We start from the raw sequence: 20,168 nt of genomic DNA, 5'->3' as shown, positions 1-20,168 counted from the left end.
GCAACCCAAGCCGCTGCCGTGACAACATCAGATCCTTAATCCGCTGAGCTGTAGGAGAACTCCTCATATAGTTAGACCTTTCATTCTGCCTCTAGATTCGAAAACTGAGTAAGTTTTCACAGTATAGTTTCATTTAATAAGTGGGGTAAAAACTTTGCAATAAAACCTTTATGTTTTGTTATTTGAGAAAACATCTACAATCCATGAATTATGAATGGATCGTATTACAGTGGATCATTTGTAGTGGATTGTTTAGAACCGAGAACAACATTGTCTGGTAGATATAATGGTTAGATTTCTAGAGTAACCAAAAAAAGCTCATTTAGTCTATAACGCTGTACTATATGCATACAATGAAAAAATGGCAAAGCTGTTGCTATTCAAGTAAGTGAACGATGAGAAGGCAAACTCATACTTTCAAAAACTCATTTTTTAGGAAGTTCCCATTGTGGCATAGCAGAAAGGAATCTGACCAGTATCTATGAGGATGCAGGTTCGATTCCTGGCCTCGCTCAATGGGTTGGCGATTCAGCGTTGCTGTGAGCTATGTGTAGGTCGCAGATGCAGCTGTAGCTTCTATTCGACCCCTAGCCTGGGAACCTCCATGTGCCACATGTGCAGCCCTAAAAAGCAAAACAAAACAAACACCTCATTTTTAACATCTAAGCCTTCATTGCATGCTATTTAATCCTTATATCAACTCTATGAAATAGGCAGGTTCTCTTTCCATTTTATAGTTGAGGAAACTGAAATTCAAAAAGGTGAAGCAACTTGCCCCGAGACACATAGCTAGCATGTGGACTTTCCAGCTTATCCTGCTGTTAAGATAAAACCATGTATTGAAACAAAATCAATTTCAGTAGAGATTGAATATGAGATTATTATTTTGTCTTTTTGTCTTTTTGCTATTTCTTTGGGCTGCTCCCGCGGCATATGGAGGTTCCCAGGCTAGGGGTCGAATCGGAGCTGTAGCCACCAGCCTACGCCAGAGCCACAGCAACTCGGGATCCGAGCCGCGTCTGCAACCTATACCACAGCTCACGGCAACGCCGGATCCTTAACCCACTGAGCAAGGGCAGGGACCGAACCCGCAACCTCATGGTTCCTCGTTCGTTAACCACTGCGCCACGACGGGAACTCCAAATATGAGATTATTATTATCTCCTTTAAATCCTGATGTTTGAGCAAAAGTGGGTTAGTTAGAGTGGTTGGGTAGGAATATAAAGATATTTTTGGACATTCTGAAAGTAACTTCTGAGTACATTCCAGGTAGATGTCGCAGGCTCTTTGATTAATGTCACGTTGCATTGCTAAGTATAATCCCTTTTCCTTGATATGGGGATCTCACTAGCACTACTTTTAATGCTTCTCAGCTCTAATTAGGGTCATTTGGGAGGCATGTAAATGGAACAGAGAGTGAGATATTCCTTTAGATAATTAGGCAAGGATTGAAAGAAAAGACAAGGCAGAAGGAGATGAAAAGAAGTTGTGTGTGCAAGGGAGTAAAATTGCTCAAAATGGAATTAACCAAGCTCTTAACCGCATAGGAGGAAAGAAAATGGAAGAGTTTGTGCTTTGCACAATCATAAGGAGGAGAAGAAACACTACGGTAAGAAAGGGATAGTGCATATAAAAGTTTCACTGGCTGCAAGGAGACAGCACTCTCCCGTGACAGATGATTTGTTTTATAGAGAGGCCGGGAGGTTGGTGGAAATAGAGGGGATTTTTTTCTGTACCTCTTGGTTCTCCCCTGACCTGTAAATTGGATGTCTATGGCTTAGAGGGCTTCTGTAGACATAGGTAATAATTTGTGAGATTAATTTACGAGGCATATGTTTGTTAAAAATCGTCATTTCATGTAATTGTGGGTGACCTTTATCACTGATGTTTAATTTTGCTTTTGTGTGTGACAGAATACTTTGTTTTGATTGTGTACGGCTAATTGATCACAGAATTCAGTCTTGGGTGAACTCCTTGGATGTTCAGATTTATAGCATTTGTTTCAATCACTGGAGTGGAGCCTGTAGTCTGTCTATAAGCGCATAGTTCAGGGACACGGGTAAATCCGCAGGTCTTTGATAGTATGTTTCATTTCATATTCTTTGACTGCAAAATGTATATTTTGCACAAGTGAGAAATTCTGTTTCATTTAGGTTATGAGGGGGGTAGATTTAATGTAAGTTCATGTCCAGAATGCCGTGCTCATGCAGCTGCCGACTTCTGTGTTGTAGATGGACGAAGTTGGAATCACCGAGTATGTGAAAGGCGATAACCGCAAGTTTGAAATCTGGTATGCCGGCAAGGAAGAAGTTTATATTGTCCAGGTTGGTCAATTAAGAATTATTCTAGAAGCCATAACCTGCCTTAGGATACACAAGTCGGAATTTGCAAACAAAAGTAATTTTGGTTACATTACCAAAGTTCTTAGAGCTCTCTGGATTATTATTCTTTGGGAAGCAGTTGACCAATTTTTCAATTAGCAAGTCTTCTTTTTCTTAAAGTATAGTTGTTGTATGATATTATATAAGTTATAGATATACAGTACAGTGATTCATAACTTTTAAAGGTTCTGCTCCATTTATAATTAGGAAATATTGCCTATATTCCCTTTGCTGTACAATACCTCCTTGTAGCTAAATTTATACACAGTAGTTTGTACCTCTTAATCCCCTATCCCCATATTGCCCCCCCTTCTCTCTCCCCACTGGTAACCACTGCTTTGTTTGCTGTATGTGCGAGTCTTCTTCTTTTTTGTTATATTCCTTAATTGGTTGTATTTTTTAGATTCCGCATACACAAATACAAGTGATATCATACAGTATTTGTCTTTTTCTCTCTGACTTACTTAGTGTGAGAATCTCTCATTGCTTTCATGTTGCTGCAAATGGCATTATTTCATTCTTTTTTATGGCTGAGTAGTATTCCATTATATATATACATACACCACACCTTCTTTATCCATTCATCTGTTGATGGACACTACGGTTGCTTCCATGTCGTGGCAAAAGTTTTCTCTAACTTGAGATGTGTCTGTGGTGCTTTCTATGGCTTTACATCCTCGCCACTACGCCCGGAGACTTATCAACACGAGCTGATAGCCAAGAGCTTGGCGGGTGCTTCTCTGTCTCTATCATGTTTCTAGAGTTACAGATTTATAACAGTTCTGAGTTCCTCTTGTGCTCAGCATTCAGAGAGGACCTGATTGTAAGACAAGGGCGATGTGATGATTCAGGCCGGATCATTTTTCTAAAGAATGTGGTTAAAGCTGTGGCCAGATGTGCCGCTGTAAGGTTCAGCCAGTTTCAGGGAAGAGGAGAAGAGTTAGAACATTTCAAGAGGATGTTGTCATTTCTGAAAGTCTTAAATTAATATCATCACTCGTGACGGGAATGTGCTGTTACCTGGTGAAAGTGCTTGGTGTTTCTTCTTTGTTCTAATTCTGTATCGAGTGATTACAATTCATAAAAATATGTCTTCTTGGCTTGATAAGACTTCCTGCTCTCTGTTAACAAACTTACCCTGTAAGTAATGGGAGGATATTTAAAGAAGCTTTCATCCTGTTTCAAAGATAAGTCTGCAATAGAGTATCTTTTCAGAAACAGTAGAACTTGTTTTATTTTACTAAAAGTAAACATAAAAAACATTTATATATTTAAAAGACCCCCCCCACGGAGAAAAAAATAAGTGAGATTTACATTTCACATTTCTCTGAGTGCCATTATTGAAGGGCCATTTCAAAATGGTTTGGGCTGTTATTTCATCCAGTCTGATAGCTACTCATTTGCTCCTTAGAGGTTTTAAGTATCAAAATGTTAAGAGTTGGAGTATGGTGGCTCAGGATGTAGCGCGCTTGATATATATACTTCATGACATTTGTTGTATTATAAAGCATCCTTTCAAAAAGAAAACATGTCCTTTCCTCCCCTGCTCTTTAAATCTTCAGGCTTCAAACATAGACGTGAAGATGACATGGTTAAAAGAAATCAGAAGTATTTTGTTGAAGCAACAGGAACTTATGACCGGTAAATCAAGCATGTGTTCTTGAGAACAAGAAGGGCAGTAACAGCTCAGTGCCTCTGGTTTTGTGATCATTTTTACAGGGACCGGGGCTGATATTTCTTTTATTCTATGCATAATGAAAAGGTCTGTTAAACTAATGAGTAGGCGATCTAGCGGCCAGGGGGCTGTTTAAACGATTTCGGAGAATGAACTTTGCAGTGGAAGGTGAGGTCTCGTGCCTGAGAAGCAGTCGGCATGTGTTCATTCTCAGTCCTTCCCATGAGGCCGCTCTGCTTAGCACCTCAGTGTGCAGTGCTTGGTGATGTTGGCATGGGGGGTGGTTCTAGTTACAAACCGGAGTTTCTGGCATAAAACATTACATGGTTTAAGCTTTTTCCAACCTTCCAAATTCAGACTGGCCTTCCCTCTGGCTGTTCCAAGTCTGAGAAGGTGAACTCAAATGGAAAGGGGTCGGGGGGGGGGGTGCCCATGTGAGCATCACTGGTGCTCCAGGAAGGAGGAAGGGTGGCTTTCAAATGATGCTTATATAAGCTCTGTTTGATTTCACAGTTCAGAAGCGAGAACAATATAATCAGTTAACAGAACAGAATCATCTTTCTTCTCAGCGCAGTGATGAGTAAGTGATTATTCTTTTTTTTAGTAAGTGATTATTCTTGAAGAAATATCACTCCTACAATCTTCTGTTTTCAGTATGTAACAAGAAACAATGTAATTAAACCATCCGACAAAAATTACCCACCCTTTTAGAAAAAAACTCATCAAATTCTATAAACACATCATTTTCGAAGTTCCGTGCTTGTATTTGGAGACTAATCATTCTTAATAGTTATCCCATTGTTCCTCTGATGTTAAAAATAATGCAATAGTGGAGTTCCCATCTTGGTGCAGTGGAAACGAATCCCGCTAAGAACCATGAGGTTGTGGGTTCGATTCCTGTTCTCGCTCAGTGGGTTAAGGATCTGGCCTGGCTGTGAGCTGTGGTATAGGTCACAGACGTGGCTTGGATCTGGTGTTGCTATGGCTGTGGCCTAGGCTGGCAGCTGTAGGTCTGATTTGACCCCTAGCCTGGGAATCTCCATATGCCTTGGATGCAGCCAAAAAAAAAAAAAAAACAAAAACAAAAACAACAACAACAAAAAAAAAACCTCTCAATAATTTAAGTATGAAAGGAACCTGAACATAATAAAGGCAAATAAATAAATAAATAATACCATAGTTTGTGCTTTTTAAGGGTCAGGCCCATGGTATATGGAAGTTCCCAGGCTAGGGGTCAAATCAGAGTTGCAGCCGCTGGCCTACACCACAGCCACAGCAAGGTGGGATCCAAGCCACACCTGCGAACTACACCACAGCTCACGGCAATGCCAGCTCCTTAACCTGCTGAACAAGGTCAGGGATCGAAGCTGCATCCTTGTGGATACTAGTCAGGTTCTTAACTTGCTGAGCCACAATGGGGAACTCCGCTTCTGCTAATTTTTTTTTTAGGGCCACACCCGCGGCATATGGAGGTTCCCAGGTGAGGGTTTGAATCAGAGCTGTAGCTGCTGACCTAAACCACAGCCACAGCCACAGCAACATCAGATCTGAGCCGCATCTGCCGCCTGCACCACAGCTCACGGCAACGCTGGATCCTTAACCCACTGAGCGAGGCCGGGGATCGAACACGTGATCTCTTGGTTCCCAGTCCGATTTGTTTCCACTGGACCATGATTTCCGTTTGGAACTCCGACGGGAGCTATATTCCATTATAGCCAGTTTACAGTGTTCTGTCAATTTTCTACTGTACTTTTGTGCTAATTTTTTTTTTTTTGTCTTTTTGCCATTTCTTGGGCCGCTCCCGCGGCATATGGAGGTTCCCAGGCTAGGGATCTAATCAGAGCTGCAGCCACCGGCCCACGCCAGAGCCACAGCAATGCAGGATCCAAGCCGCGTCTGTAACCTACACCACAGCCCATGGCAACGCCAGATCGTCAACCCACTGAGCAAGGGCAGGGACCGAACCCGCAACCTCATGGTTCCTAGTCGGATTCGTTAACCACTGCGCCACGATGGGAACTCCCATTTGTGCTAATTTTTAAACACAATTATAAATGCTTTGTTCTCAGTATATCCTTGTGCAGGGGGAGCTGCATGTAGGCTAATAGCCAGAGTGGCTACACTCATGGCTTTCTCGTCAAAGTATTTTTGGTCACCTTCAATCTGATTGGAGAGAGTTGATGAAGACTGGCAGCCGATACTGGCCCACAGCTTTGTGGTATCTTGACGGAGACTACGCACCGGTGACGTGGCCTCTCTGTGTAGTTAGAGAGGAGATGTGGCTCCTGGGGGAAGGAGGGGACTGTTCCTGGCCACAACCACAAAGGCTGAATGACAGCAGTGCTGCTGGTTTAGAGATCTGTATTCTGCCTCTAGGAATCCTAAAATGTGGAGTTTGTGTAGAGCATTTTGTTTGGTTGTTTCTGTTGTTGTTTTTCCTTTTTAGGGCCGCTCCTGTGGTGTATGTAAGTTCCCAGGCTAGGGGTCGAATCAGATCTGCAGCTGCCGGCCTACACCACAGCCAAGCAACACCAGATCTAAGCCACATCTGTGATCTACACCACAGCTCATGGTAATGCTTGATCCTTAACGCACTGAGCAAGGCCAGGGATCCAACCCACATCCTCATGGATCCTAGTTGGGTTCTTAACCCACTGAGCCACAATGGGAACTCCAGCATAGAACATTTGCATCTTTGCAGAGAGAATCCCCACACCGAGTCAAAGCCTGGGCACAGAAATTCACCATGTAGCATCTTCGTGATGCAAGGATCGTGGAAGGACTTATTAAAAATACTTTTTCGCTTTGTTGCTCATCATCTTTTAGTCACAGCTAAGATCATGTGCAAAGTATGTTGATTCATCTGAGGCTTTAGGAGAACCATTTTAAAAACCATAGTGGAAGTCTATTTTCCAGGGTTCACAATACTCAGTATTTTATCATATATTCTAGAAGCACAGTCTTTAGATTTCATGCAGTAACTGACTTTACAGTAGCTGATACAACTCAACAGGATTAATCAAATTAAGATTTTATCATCATTTATTAAAGTTTAAAGTTCATAGAATAAAAGTTCCCTGGAGGCTCAGCTGGTTAAGGATCTGGTGTTGTAACTGCTGTGGCTCTGATTACTGCTGTGGCACGGGTTTGATCCCTGGCTTCGGAACTTCTGCATGCTGTCAGCACAGCCACAAAACAATAACATTCATAGAACAATAGGGATTTTTTTGGTTGTTTATGTTTTTTCCAATGTATTGAGTTATAATTGACAATTCAAATTGTGTACATTTAAAGAGTACAATATGATGATTTGATATACATATATACTGTGAAATAATCACCATAATCAAGCTAATTAACATATCCCTCATCTCACATGCTTGTCCTTTTTTGTGTCTGCGGGGAGAACATTTAGGATTTACATCCTAGCACATTTTGAGTATATAATACAATATGCAACAGGGATTTTATTTGGTTTTATTTTGTGGCCACAGTGTGCAGCAGCTTGATGTGAGATCTCAGTTCCCAGACCAGGGATTCAATGTAGGCCTCAGTGGTGAAAGTGCTGAATCCTAACCACTAGACCACCAGGGAACTCCCGTAACAGGGATTTTAAACAATCAGCCTGCTCTGGGTCCAGAAGGGAATCTTTTTTTCCATGCTGGCTTAGATCCTAAGACTTAAGTTTCTGTATGTTATGAACTATTATTACACAGACTTAAATAAGGGGAGAAATTGGCTCTGTTTGAATGGATTCTCAGACTGGGTTCTTAACACATGGTACCAGTGGAAGAAATACCATTTGTAATTTCTTATTACCCTCAGACTGTACAAGAGCTGACTGGTTTTTACATATTTACTCTTTCAGAAGGCACCAGGGAGCTTTTATGGGCGCTGAGGAAGCTGACTTGGAACATACCAGTGCCATGGTGGAGGTTGGTGAGGCCATTGCCTCCGTTCGGGCAGAAGCAAATACAGGTATGTGTGCTGAAGGTAAGACTCATGGCTTGCAGATTTTCTCCCACTGTTGATTTAGGAAATTCACCCATCCGTTCACTGCATATGAAGAAAACAAAGTCAACTCATTTTTAGAAGGCTCTCCCTGTCTTGGTATATGCCAGATACTCTGGTGGGCACTGCAGAGCAGAGGTCGCCAAAGTGTGGTCCGTGGACCAGTAGCACTGGCATCACCTGGGAGCTTGTCAGGAAGGCAAACACTCTGGCTCCCGCCCGGACCTTCTCAGCCAGAAACTCTAGGAGTGAGACTCAGCCAGCTGTGATGTAACGAGTTCTCCAGGTGATTCGTTCTGGCACCTGCTCAAGTGTGGGAGTCCCTCCTACACAGGCTACAGAGGTGAATAAAACATATGTACTGCTTCAGGCAGTGCACACTTTACTCACCATAAGTTTAATGAATAGAGAAGAATCGTTTACAGCTGGAATACTGCATTTTCTTTTGCAAAGTGGGTCATTTAACGTGATTCCAGGAGTTTCCTGGTGGCTCAGTGGGTTGGGGATCTGGTGTTGACACTTCTGTGGCTCACATCTCTGCTGTGGTGAGGGTTTGATACCTGGCCATGGAACTTTCACATGCTGTGGGTGTGGCCAAAAAAAATGTAAAGCGAGGGAGTGGGATGGACGGGAAGTTTTGGATTAGTAGTTGCAAACTATGACATTTAGAATGGATAAGCAGTGAGGTGCTACTGTACAGCACAGGGAACTCTATCCAGTCTCTTGGGATAGACCACCATGGAAGAAAATACAAGAAAGTCAATAGATACATGTGACTGGGTCACTTTGCTGTACAGCAGAAATTGGCATGACATTGTAAATCAACTAGAATACTTTTTTTTTTTAAATGTAAAGTGATTTCAGACAGTTTGTTTCATTCAATGAACATAACAGCCTGTGTGCCAAGAACTGTGCCATACTCTGGGCATAGAGGCTGGTTGAGATACGCTCAGCTGTCATCTCCCTGAAGCTGATTCAATAAACAGTGAAAATTAAATGCAGTAGTGTGATAACAGGGGAGTAGAGGTGTTTGAGAAGCACTCGGGAGAGTCACCTCCACAGCTCTGAGATCAGCATCATCGACTTCCCTGAAGAAGTGCCTAATGGAGTGCCTGATTCTCGCTGCTTAAATATGATGCTCCTTAATCTGGAAGACTCCTCCGCTAGCTGAGGAGAAGCAGGGAGCAACCTTGCTCACCTCGTTTATCCATTTCCAGGTCGCTTCCCTCAGGTCATCTATACCGTGGCCCCCTGAGCAGTCAGGAGAGAGCTTCGTACCTCTGTCTTCATTTGACAGATGAGGAAACCAAGTCAGAGGAAGTTGACCCGAGTTTTCCAAGGTTACATGAATAGTTAGTGTGGCCAAGAAGAAATTCCGCTGCTTCCTGCCAACATTAGTTTGGGTGCTCCAGATGAGTGCCATGTATTTTATTAATTAAGCTCCTCTTACAGGTGGGCTCCTATGAGACAATGTATAACCCGTGGTCTCTGTCTAATAATAGAGATAAGACAAATCCAGGCGGCTAATATCACCAGAGAGAATGTTGTAAGTGCTGTTTGGAGTCGGACCCGTAAACCTGCCATAGAAGGGATGTTGGGAGGAGATGCTTTTCTCCGAGAGGGAGTAGATATTGTCTGGAATATTATTTAGCTTGTTGCTGTCTGGAATAGCTCCCACCAACCCCAACATGAAGCCATCCTTAAAAGTAAAGGAAGTGTCGGCTACTCTAAGCCCTTTCTGAAGTATCCGAAATTTGAAACTAGCACAACCTAGTTGGAAATTTTGTCGTAAAGATGCTCTTCCTGGACCAGGGAAAGCTGTAGCCTTGATGATTGCGGTTCGTTTTACTTGGCTCCTTGCGGGGGACCGGTGCTATTAAGGAGCTGCCTCCCCTCCATGTTTTCCTTGCAGTTTGGACCGAGATGTCTTCACCTGCAGAGATCTCTGAGGAGCCTGAGGAATGGTCAAGTCACTATTTCTACCCTTCTTACGATGACAATGAGGAAGAGGAGAGGCCTCTAATGGTTAGTAATGACATTAAGATAAACAAATAAAATGTCTTCAAGCAGTTTTCTTGACAAAATAGATGAGGCACGGCGGGGCAATCTCTTGTCAGTATCCTTGAGGTCATCAGATGTGTTCGGTGGCCAGCAGATCTAAAACGAGTCTTACTATGAACATTCAGAAAGCACTGCCCTCTGTAAGTAGAAATTGTTTGAGCTGTGTGTGGAGTTCCCACTGAATTGGCTGAGATGGTCAGGTATGCCACATCTCTCTCTAGAGGCCAGTTTTCTCCTTCATCGAGCTTAACCATTCTTTTTTTTTTTTTTTTTTTTTTTTTTTTGATCTAGGCATGTGACATAAAATCCGAGCACAAAGGAGGGCCAGATAGACTTGGAAATCAGTTTAGATTCCAGATTAGAAAATATACAAAGTAGACATTACACATGGAAAACGATTTGGGGCTTCCCGTCGTGGCACACTGGGTTAAGCATCTGAATCTGACTGCAGTGGCTTGGGTCGCTGCCAAGGTGCAGGTTCAATCCCTGGCCCGGTGCACTGCCTTCGTCAAAGCTGTGGCTTGCATTCAATCCCTGGCCCGGGAACTTCCATATGCTGCAGGTGTGGCCATAAAAATAAGTACATGAATGAAAATATTTAATAACCTCTGGGGGTTATATTTTAGCGGGCTGGCAAAAACAAAAACAAAAACAAAAAAACATGCTAATGCTATAGATCTCAGCATACTAGAGCAAGGGGGCACCCCTTAAAAGTAAAGGTGGTTTTAGGGTGAAAGTGTTTTATAGAAGAACTAGTTTGCAGTCTTGTTAGGGTCCTAGTGGATTATTACAGGGGAGTTAGGACTGTTTCGGAGAAATCTCCAGTTTTCTAAAGCCACCGGCATGGAGGGTGGGAATGATGCTGTGTAATGCACTGCTCCTTGGTGTCCTTCAGAGGAAAAAATTCAGTTTGGCTGTTCTAATGGCATGGTCAGGGAGTAATGGCATGGATGATCCCAGAGCGATGGACCATCAAGGCTCTAATGCTCTTTTTTTTTTGTCTTTTTGCCTTTTTGAGGGCCGCTCCCATGGCATATGGAGATTCCCAGGCTAGGGGTTGAATCGGAGCTGTAGCCACCGGCCTACGCCAGAGCCACAGCAACGTGGGATCCGAGCCGCGTCTGCAACCTACACCACAGCTCACGGCAACGCCGGATCGTTAACCCACTGAGCAAGGGCAGGGACCGAACCGCAACCTCCTGGTTCCTAGTCGGATTCGTTAACCACTGTGCCACGATGGGAACTCCAAGGCTCTAATGCTGTCTATTAAAAAAAGTAACAGTGTTCTTTCCACTAATAGAGGCTGTAACTCATATTCGTCTGGTAATTTACAGTTGACACAATGATTTTGCATTTAATATTCATAATCCTAGCGAGAGAGAGAGCACGCTTTGTTACCTCCAGTTAACAGACGAGGAGACTGAGGCTCAGAGCTGGTAAGAGATTTGTCCAGAGTTAGTTGTCTAGACCAGCAGTGCTCAAACTTTTTAATGAAGATACATTTTGAAAACAAAACAAGCAAACAAAAAATTTAGTGAGAAGAGTGGCATTTGAAATATCTTTGCAAATCTCTTTGACATCCGGCTTTAGAAAAGACCGCCGGATTCCCATCTCTGCGTTTGCATTCAATCTGTTGTGCTGGCACACCTTAAGCGGTCTCTTGGAAACTCCTCTGTGGCCTTGTGTGAAGATGAGACTGAAAAGGGCAAATAATGTAGGTGTGACGCCTGCAGATCCTGGCACTCCCAAAGCTCCGTGTCCCAAACTTGGAGCATCACTGATTTAGACTACTAATAAAACAAGACCTTCCATTTCCTTAAGTAACATTATCTGAGGATGGGAGGGGTCGTAAGGGATGCTCTGAGACGGGGTTGTTGAGAACTAAGTCTTCTGTAGGTGTTTTTCCAGCTATGGTGTCACAAAATAAAGCAAACAACGCCACCTCGATTGATGTTTTAATCTTGGGGGTGAGAATGTAGACAAACCTATTTCCGTCTCCTCTCTTCTCCCCAGAATTCCCCGAGTTGTGCTCCTAAGGAAAACATCCAAAAGGCAGCCCAAGGCATTCCACACATATCCCCAATAAAAGGGCCCCCCAACCCCAAAGCAAAACAGGTTGGAGTGACCTGCTCTTTGGGCCTCACTTCATCAAGTCAAAGCCAAGAAATGATGGGTGCTGCTTCCCTCGCGGAGGCCCGCGTCACAGGGGGCTGTCCTATTTTAATGAAGCTGCTGTGTTAAATGCCTGCTCCAGGGCCCATTTGATAAAGATACTGCTCAGAGGATGTCCAAGCCCAGTGATGTCGATAATGTTTACGGGTTAATTCCTTTGGACGTGCAAAGAATCGGCACCGCATAATTCTTTCTTTCCTTTTATTTTAAAAGACGTTTTAAGTGCGGTACCCCTCTTTTTCAAAATCCTCCATTCAATGTGTAAGACACCGTGCTGGAAAAATCCTCACCACAGAATACATTTGGACTTGAAGGTTGTTATTTCTTCTCTGTCTGCGTTGTAACCAAATGCAATCAGTGCACTTTGGTTTATTTGGCTTATTAATGAATCAAGTTAAAATTATAGCTGCAAAAAGATTAAGGCCAAGTAAAGCACAACGTAATGGTTTAATATGCTTTTTTTTTGGACTAAGAGCTTTTCTGCCCATTATTTTTACCTGTGCAAAATGTTGCAAAGTCCAGAAATCCTTTGGGTGGGTGGGGGGAGGCATTAGTAAATCTTTGTTCAGGGCCATTGCCTTTTTTATGTGCCGAGATGATTTTTTTATGAGAGTAGTTTACAAAATAACAGTGTTGAAAGTTTATTTTCATGCTTGGTTTTCTTCTGGATTTCTGCTTATTATTCATGTAACTTAAATGACGTGTGCTCTGTTATTTTCGCTATAGTTCCTGCTGTCATTTTCTTTTTGCAAATAAAAATGACTTCTTCGGGTTAAATAAACACATGTTCTGCTTTTTCTCCCCATCCCAAACTGCTCTGTGTTTGTTTGTTCCTGCAAAGCTGCTGCAGCTAACCCCATTTACCGTTGAAGTAGAGTGGATTCTCTCTGTCACAGAGCATGCAGTTACGCCAGTAGTTTTGCATTCAAATTTGTAATGGAATTTTTCAAAACAACCTTACAGTCTCCAGGCACATATAAAGCCCTAGCAGATTGCAGGAAGAGAGGCTCGGAAGACCTCCTGATTAGACATGGAGATGTCATTCAGCTTCTCCATGAGGATGCTGAAGGTCAATGGTAGGTGCATTCTCCATGACTGGGTTGACCTCCGCCTGGGGCCCATGGATATCTAATCAAATGTTCTGCTTTACTTGTATCTTTGTTATACAGTCTCAAGAAGCAGAAATATCACATTTCTTATCAGTGTTTCATTTTCATTGCTTCAGCCATGCCTATATAGCTCACTGAAAGGAATGTTAACCTTTGGTGAGTGAAAAATGCTTTGAAAGAATGAAATGCTCTCAGTCTGCATGCTCTCGTGTGGTTTCCTTTTGGCTCAGATGTCTCAGCTGATAGATACATCTGGCTCAGTAATGGCTACAGATCACAATACATTTGGCCATTTAAATCATTCATTAGCTCATCACATGTTTAATGAATGCCCACTATGCATTCATATGGGTCGCGTTTGGTACTTTACGGCATAGCCACACTTTCCTCTAGCTGTTCAAATCCCGATTTTTTAGTCTTACCGTTCTCTCCCTATGGATTTGACTTCATACCGCACCAATTGCAAAGATGCTTCTGCCAGATAGACTTTTTTAATGATAGAGAACCCGAAGCAGGAAGGAGGTATTGTTTGAAAGAGGACGGAATGAAACGTGCATAAATCTTTTGGACATTTTCTATGAAATAATTTTGCCTTCATTGTGTCAGTAACTTTAACTGAAGTGCTATATTGACTTGTGTACTCGGACCCTAATGGTGCAAGAGTGTACACATGAGGGTGAAATTCGTGATGGATCATTAAGTTAATAACCGTTTTTGCTAGTGATCTAAGTCCTTTGTAGGTTACTCAAAGGACTCAAGCACAGTTGTCGTGAAGGTCTTTGAATATGTGCAGTAGTTTTGTGGAAAGTTGAGCTTCAGTGCAATGTATGTGTTAATTTTATTACCTTATATTACTCTTATTGGCTACTAATTCATTTATTGTTTAGGTTGGTGAAAAATCTAAACAGAAGAAAAGAAGGTCTGATTCCAGGGAACAGTTTGCAGATTTTAATCGGTGACTATAGGTTTCGGAATGCCAGAGTTACAGGTATAATATGAACTTGACTCTATGCTATTTGTTTCAAGACTAAAAATTTTAAAGCTCCCCCGAATATGTAATTGGCATAGGGTAAGAGCCTCTCTGCACTTAGAAATAGAGCTGCAAGCATGTTCTGTTAGCTGAAATTTAATTTTTTCCTTTAATAGTTTTAAATTAATGAATAAAGATGACTTAAACATGATAAACTTTTCCCTACAAGGACGATAGGTTTGAGAGAAAGTTTCATATACTACACCGGTGTCTTGTAAGAGATCCTTCAGAACTAAATATTGATGATATGCATTTAAGGAATCAGCCTTACTGTGCCAAGAATGCTTCACCAGTGTGTTTTTTACTCGGTTCTAAGAGCAGGTTATTTCCTTATGGTAGATTTCTGCTACACGTGTGCACATGGACACGCGTGCGCGCGCACGTGCACACACACACACACACACACACACACCTATACACACCCACACCCTGTGTCTGTGCCCAGGACTTAATGTGTGAAGTTATTATGAAGCAATGGAAATGTTTCTTTCTATTAACCAACCATTAGTACATGAAATTTCTGTATGCAAATCAGTCCTCATAATTTTTTCACCTGTGATACTGAGCTATCTATAAAAAGGCAGCAAAAAACCCATCAGATTTGTTTGTAAATAAGATTATTATTATTACTATTATATGTACATATAGCCTTTGAATTCCTAGTTTTGCACTTGTATTTGAATTCTCGGTGATATTACCCTGTGTTTAAGTGATTCTAAGATGCCAGGAGTAACTTACTTGGTTCCAAATTTCATCTATGACATTAAACAAAATCTAAGGGTGATAGGAGTCAATACAGATATTGGGTCACATGGGAATCCTCCAAATAGACCACTTGTTTGTTTTTTGGGGGCTCTTTACACCTGTGTCACCTTTTTTCCCCTGCACCCATGGGATATGGAAGTTCCTGGGCCAGAGATTGAATCCGAGCTGCAGCTGTGACCTATGGCACAGTTTTTTGAGGAGTTCCCTGGTAGTTCAGCGAATTAGGGATCTGGCGTTGTTAGTGCTGAGGCTAGGGTCACTGCTGTGGTGCAGGTTTGATCCCTGGCCAGGGAACTTCCTCAGCCAAAAATAAAAAAGAATTTAAAGAAAAAGGAAGTAAAAGTTTTTTTTGGGTAATTATTGAATTACCAAATTATGTAATTAGTAATCAGAAGTGTCTGATAGACCAACAACCTGAACTAATTGGCATTTATTCAAAATCTACACCCAACAACTGCAGAATATGCCATTATTTTTTTATGTATACATGGAACATTTGCCAAGATAGGTAATATGCTGGGTCACAAAGTAAGTCTCAGTAAAATTCAGGAAATAGGCATCATATAAAGCCTCAAAAGAAATTCTGTTAGATATTGATAATCCCTAAGTATTTGGGGATTAAATGATACACATATAAACAACACACGGGACAAAGAAGAAAGCACAAGAGAAATTATAATTATTTCGAATTGGATGAAAATGAAATGCCAACTCTCAAAAACTGGGGATGCAGCTCAAGAGGGAGAGAAATGTAATGAAATGTATACCTTTAAATTAAATACTTGTCTCACACACTTCAAGATCAGTGTAATATGCCATATTAACATAATGAAGGGGGAAATTATGTAATCATTTCAGTAGATGCATAAAAGCACTTGACAAAACTCCATACTCATGCATGATAACAACTCTCACCAAACTAGGAATAGAGGGAAGTTCCTCAGTCTGGTAAGGTGTGCTTGCGAAAAACCACAGTTAACCACACTTGATGGTGAGATATTGGAAGCTTTTCCCCCCAAGAGTACGCATTCTCAACACTTGTCTTTAACGTTATATTGGAAGTCCCAGCCAATGCCATAGCGCAAGATAGACAAGAAACAAAAAGATAAGCAAAGGGACAACACCGTCATGCTTGGCAGATCGTGTGTACATGTAAAACCTTTGGGAATCTATACACAGAAAGACTCTACAAGAAGTAATAAGTGAATTTAATAAGGCCATGGTGTACAAAGACATTATACAAAAGTAAATTGTAATTCTATATCCTAGCAACAAAGAACTAGAAAAAATGAAAGAAAAATACCATTTACATTAGTAATATAAAACATAAAATAAATAGGAATAAACCTAACAACAGATGCCTAAGGCTTCTATTACTGACAACCACAGATAATCGCTGAGATGTATTTATGATGACCTACAAAAAGGAGAGATGTACCATGTTGAGGCATTGGAAATCTCATTGGAAAGAAATCCATTGTCCCCAGACTGACCTATAGAGTTAATGCAATCAAAATCTCAGCAGCTCCTTTTGGGGGAAAAAAAATAAAAACAAGCCTATTCTAAAATGTATATGGAAGGCAAAAAAAAAGACCAAAAGAATCTCAAAAATCTTGGGGATTTACATTCCTGATTTCAAGACCTACTAACAGGCTACAGTGATGGATGCAGGGTGGTACTGGTCATAAGTATAGGAAAACAGAGATTTCAGAAATAGACCCAGGAGTTCCCACTGTGGCCCAACAGGATCTGCAGTGTCTCTGTAGTGCCAGGACTCAAGTTCAATCTCCCGCCCGGCACAGTGGGTTAAGGCATCTGGTGTTGCTGTTGCTGCGGCAAAGGTCACAACGGTGGTGTGGATCTGATCCCTGGCCTGGGAATTCCATATGCCACAGGGCGGGCAAAAAAGAAAAAAAATATGTATACATGTTAGGGTAAGGTAAAATCTAAAGCAGTAACATTTTGAACACTTTGAAAAGCCAAATAATTGTAATGAATCATTACCCCCCCCCGATTAACTGTTTCATCTTAACACATTAAAGAGTTCCATTTGAAAATAAATATGGCCAGCTTTCTGCCAAATGTTTATGCTCACTTAAATGGTTAATGAGAAAGAAACAGGGAAAAGAAACACAAGTCACTTAAAATACATGCTCAAAGAGCTGTTTAACACGTATACATCTTTTTTTAATGAGGCATTTAAAAAAAAAAAACCAGTAAGTCCATGAAATAACAGTGCACTGTATATAGTAGAAAATAATGGCCTTTCTTATGCTTAGGTCTCCAAAATTCAAAATCGAGAACACCAAGTGCATTCGTCTAATTTCCATACAATATTAGCATTTGTATTCAATGTTACGAACACTCAGTAGATTTTCCATAATTTTTACCATCATCATTTTAAATATAGAGCCAGATGTCCTCATACTTAATTCAGGACAAAGTTAATTACATTCAATTTTAGCTAACTGTAATGCAGGACATGTAAAATTACATATTTGATTAGTTTTAATTTGAAATGATTCCATTACTGTAACTAATCACAGTAGATTTAAGGCATATTACCACCCTTTGAAAAAGTACATGGCAAAAACAATTTAAATCTGCTTTGGGCCTGTGCTTATTTTTCAGGCAGTAAAGAGACTCTAACATATATTTTGAAACCTAAATGCTGTTGACAGTTGTATATGGGGTCAATATTCATTTCCTAATTAATCCATTAATTGACACACAGGACAGTATATTTTTGTAGGCCACAATGTCCTATTTTGCTCAATGCAAGGTAATATGAGGCTAAATCTCAATCAAGACTACCTGATGTTAGAGCTTTCAACCAAACTCAATGAGTATTGTCAATTCAACACGTCATAAATACATGTTATTTGAAAGTAATGTATATTTTAAAAACATCTGAAGTCAGAACTTTCTAGGCACAGGGCTCTATGGGACTTTGTCACCTTATCTAGTAGCATGGCACACTAAGAGGGTAATAAATGCTTTAGATGCTGATGATGTATCAACACATGACATTTAACTCTGCCAATGGCATTGCAAAAAAGAAAAGAATATTGAGAAAGCGTACTGATGGTAGGAAATAAAAAGAGTAATGTGATTTTTTTCCAAATTGTATGTATGTTACCAAATGTATAGTAAGCTCTTTACTGCCTCACATTTCGTGTTAGAGGTCATAGCACAGACATTTTTGGCCTTAAAAGTCACTTGAGTATTAACATCATTTTTCCGTATTTTTTGTAGATGCTGCTCTGAGTCACACAAGGAAATTCCCCTGGAATTAAAGGAGAATGGGTAGACTTTAAAAAATTAGATTTCCTTTGGAGACGTGCACTCGATTATAGTTCTTAAAAGTGTTGCAGATAAACAGCACAAGAGTCAGGAGGATCCTGTGCTGCCCTTGACATTCGCAGAATTTCCTCAGGCCCAAGGTGGACTTTGTCATTCAGTTTGTCTCCTTCTTGCAAGAAGCCATCTTCACACCTTGCATCCCCCCAGGTGAAAAATGCAATGTTATTTTGTTTCCAAGTAGGGTTTTTCATGGCATGCCTTCAGATTTCATCTAAAAACCAGAAATCTATTATTCTGAACATTTACAGGCAAAAAGCTTTACCTGTAATTGGGGGGAGGGTAAACAAAACAAAACTCCAAAGAGAGTAGAAAGATCGTCAGAGATTTTAAACCTCTTTGGTAATTGATAGTTTATTTTATTATTTAATTCTTTTCTCTACGTGACTATGATCTACCAAAGGGATATGTTCTGAAGGACCTCTTTTGCACTTTGACTGGTATTTAGGGGTGTCAGAGCTGTCTTGATGGTTCTAAAAAGATCCAAAACTAAAAATCCTGCAGTTAGGATGTGTTGAAGTTTACATTTTATGCATTGAAATTTACATAATCACAGCTTTAAGTTAAATAGTCATATTTGCACAAGAGGTGGTCCTGTAACACAGCTCTGCTTTCCAGTGTCTTTACTTGCTTTCGACTTTTCTAGAAAAATCTATACTAGTGCAGGTTTTCTTAAGTTATATTGTGTTTCTTCCTACAGTTTTTCTTTGATAAAACATGTGTAGATGTCCCTCTTTTAAATATGTAAACAGTGTGATCACTTGTTTTAAAGCACAGGCCCAGTTATTGCATGCAGTGTTGAACTTAGGCTTGGAGTGTTTTATGTTATGGGCCACCGAAGACAATGGTTTGAAATTGCTGCCTTCTGAATCGTGGATCGTGAGTTTTACTATCAAGTTGCCCTCTTAGGCGTATGGTTTTTGATGATTGGTTTTAAATAAACAACACAAGAACTATATAATACATAAATTATTTGTTTTTCAGTAGGTTTGTGTATCATGTAAAGATCATAGTTTATTTCAGTGGTATCATTTGATGTAACAATTTGTATGACAAACCAACTGTATTTTATTCAAAGGTACCTGTAAATTATAAATCTTCTAATGTCCAATTGCTGGAATTTGTGACGGTTGATTTATAACTAACTCATGAAAATCTCCATATGTTTGATATTTCACTTAATTAGTGCTTCTGCAATAATAACAACAAAATGATATTAAAATACATTTGTTTTGTGTGCCGATCCTGTGGCTAGAAGACAGAATTAGAAGATAAAATTTTTGAATAACGAGGCCCCTCTGCGCAAAACATTTTGATTTCATAGTATTAAAGTAGGGATTTTAATCATTGAAGACAATACTGAGTTCTATAGAGTCACACATACAGTGTAGTCTTTTAGTGTTTTAATCACTGTACAATGAATGCCATATGTGTACATGTATTTGTATATGTAATCGCACTGTTGATTTTATTGCGCTTATAAATGTGTGTTACTATGAAACAGCAGCAATTTCCCTTTAAGTCTTCAAATTTTAATTACATTATAAATGTACTTCAAATGTAAATGTACTTGCATTAATTCCACATTAAAAAATCCAACCTTA

At 40.5% G+C, this 20,168-nt stretch overlaps 1 protein-coding gene across 27 annotated transcripts in view; it reads left to right on the top strand.

The window, feature by feature from the left end:
- Nucleotides 1-20,168, top strand: part of MCF2 (MCF.2 cell line derived transforming sequence) — a 98,077-nt gene extending 77,909 nt beyond the window's left edge. For 7 of the 27 annotated variants that reach the window (XM_013986464.3, XM_085007405.1, XM_013986462.3 and 4 more), the window contains 8 exons: nucleotides 2,232-2,324; nucleotides 3,944-4,022; nucleotides 4,570-4,636; nucleotides 7,925-8,049; nucleotides 9,980-10,092; nucleotides 13,264-13,376; nucleotides 14,297-14,397; nucleotides 18,460-20,168. In XM_013986464.3, coding sequence (XP_013841918.3) covers nucleotides 2,232-2,324; nucleotides 3,944-4,022; nucleotides 4,570-4,636; nucleotides 7,925-8,049; nucleotides 9,980-10,092; nucleotides 13,264-13,376; nucleotides 14,297-14,397; nucleotides 18,460-18,500 — 732 coding nt within the window. In that variant the 3' untranslated portion in view covers nucleotides 18,501-20,168. Of the gene's footprint in view, nucleotides 1-2,231; nucleotides 2,325-3,943; nucleotides 4,023-4,569; nucleotides 4,637-7,924; nucleotides 8,050-9,979; nucleotides 10,093-12,141; nucleotides 13,082-13,263; nucleotides 13,377-13,525; nucleotides 13,566-14,296; nucleotides 14,409-18,459 lie in introns of those variants that run through there. The other 20 variants (XM_021080104.2, XM_021080101.2, XM_085007411.1 and 17 more) reach the window with 10 other exon arrangements.

The sequence above is a fragment of the Sus scrofa genome, chromosome X, assembly GCF_054392235.1.
Source record: "Sus scrofa isolate SSC_HxYL_T2T_F1_AM1 chromosome X, Sscrofa_HxYL_maternal_Yorkshire_Landrace_v2.0, whole genome shotgun sequence".
NCBI classification, from domain to species: Eukaryota; Metazoa; Chordata; class Mammalia; order Artiodactyla; family Suidae; genus Sus; species Sus scrofa.
Note: the sequence above shows the minus strand (reverse complement) of the source record. Positions and strands in the feature narration are given on the sequence as shown.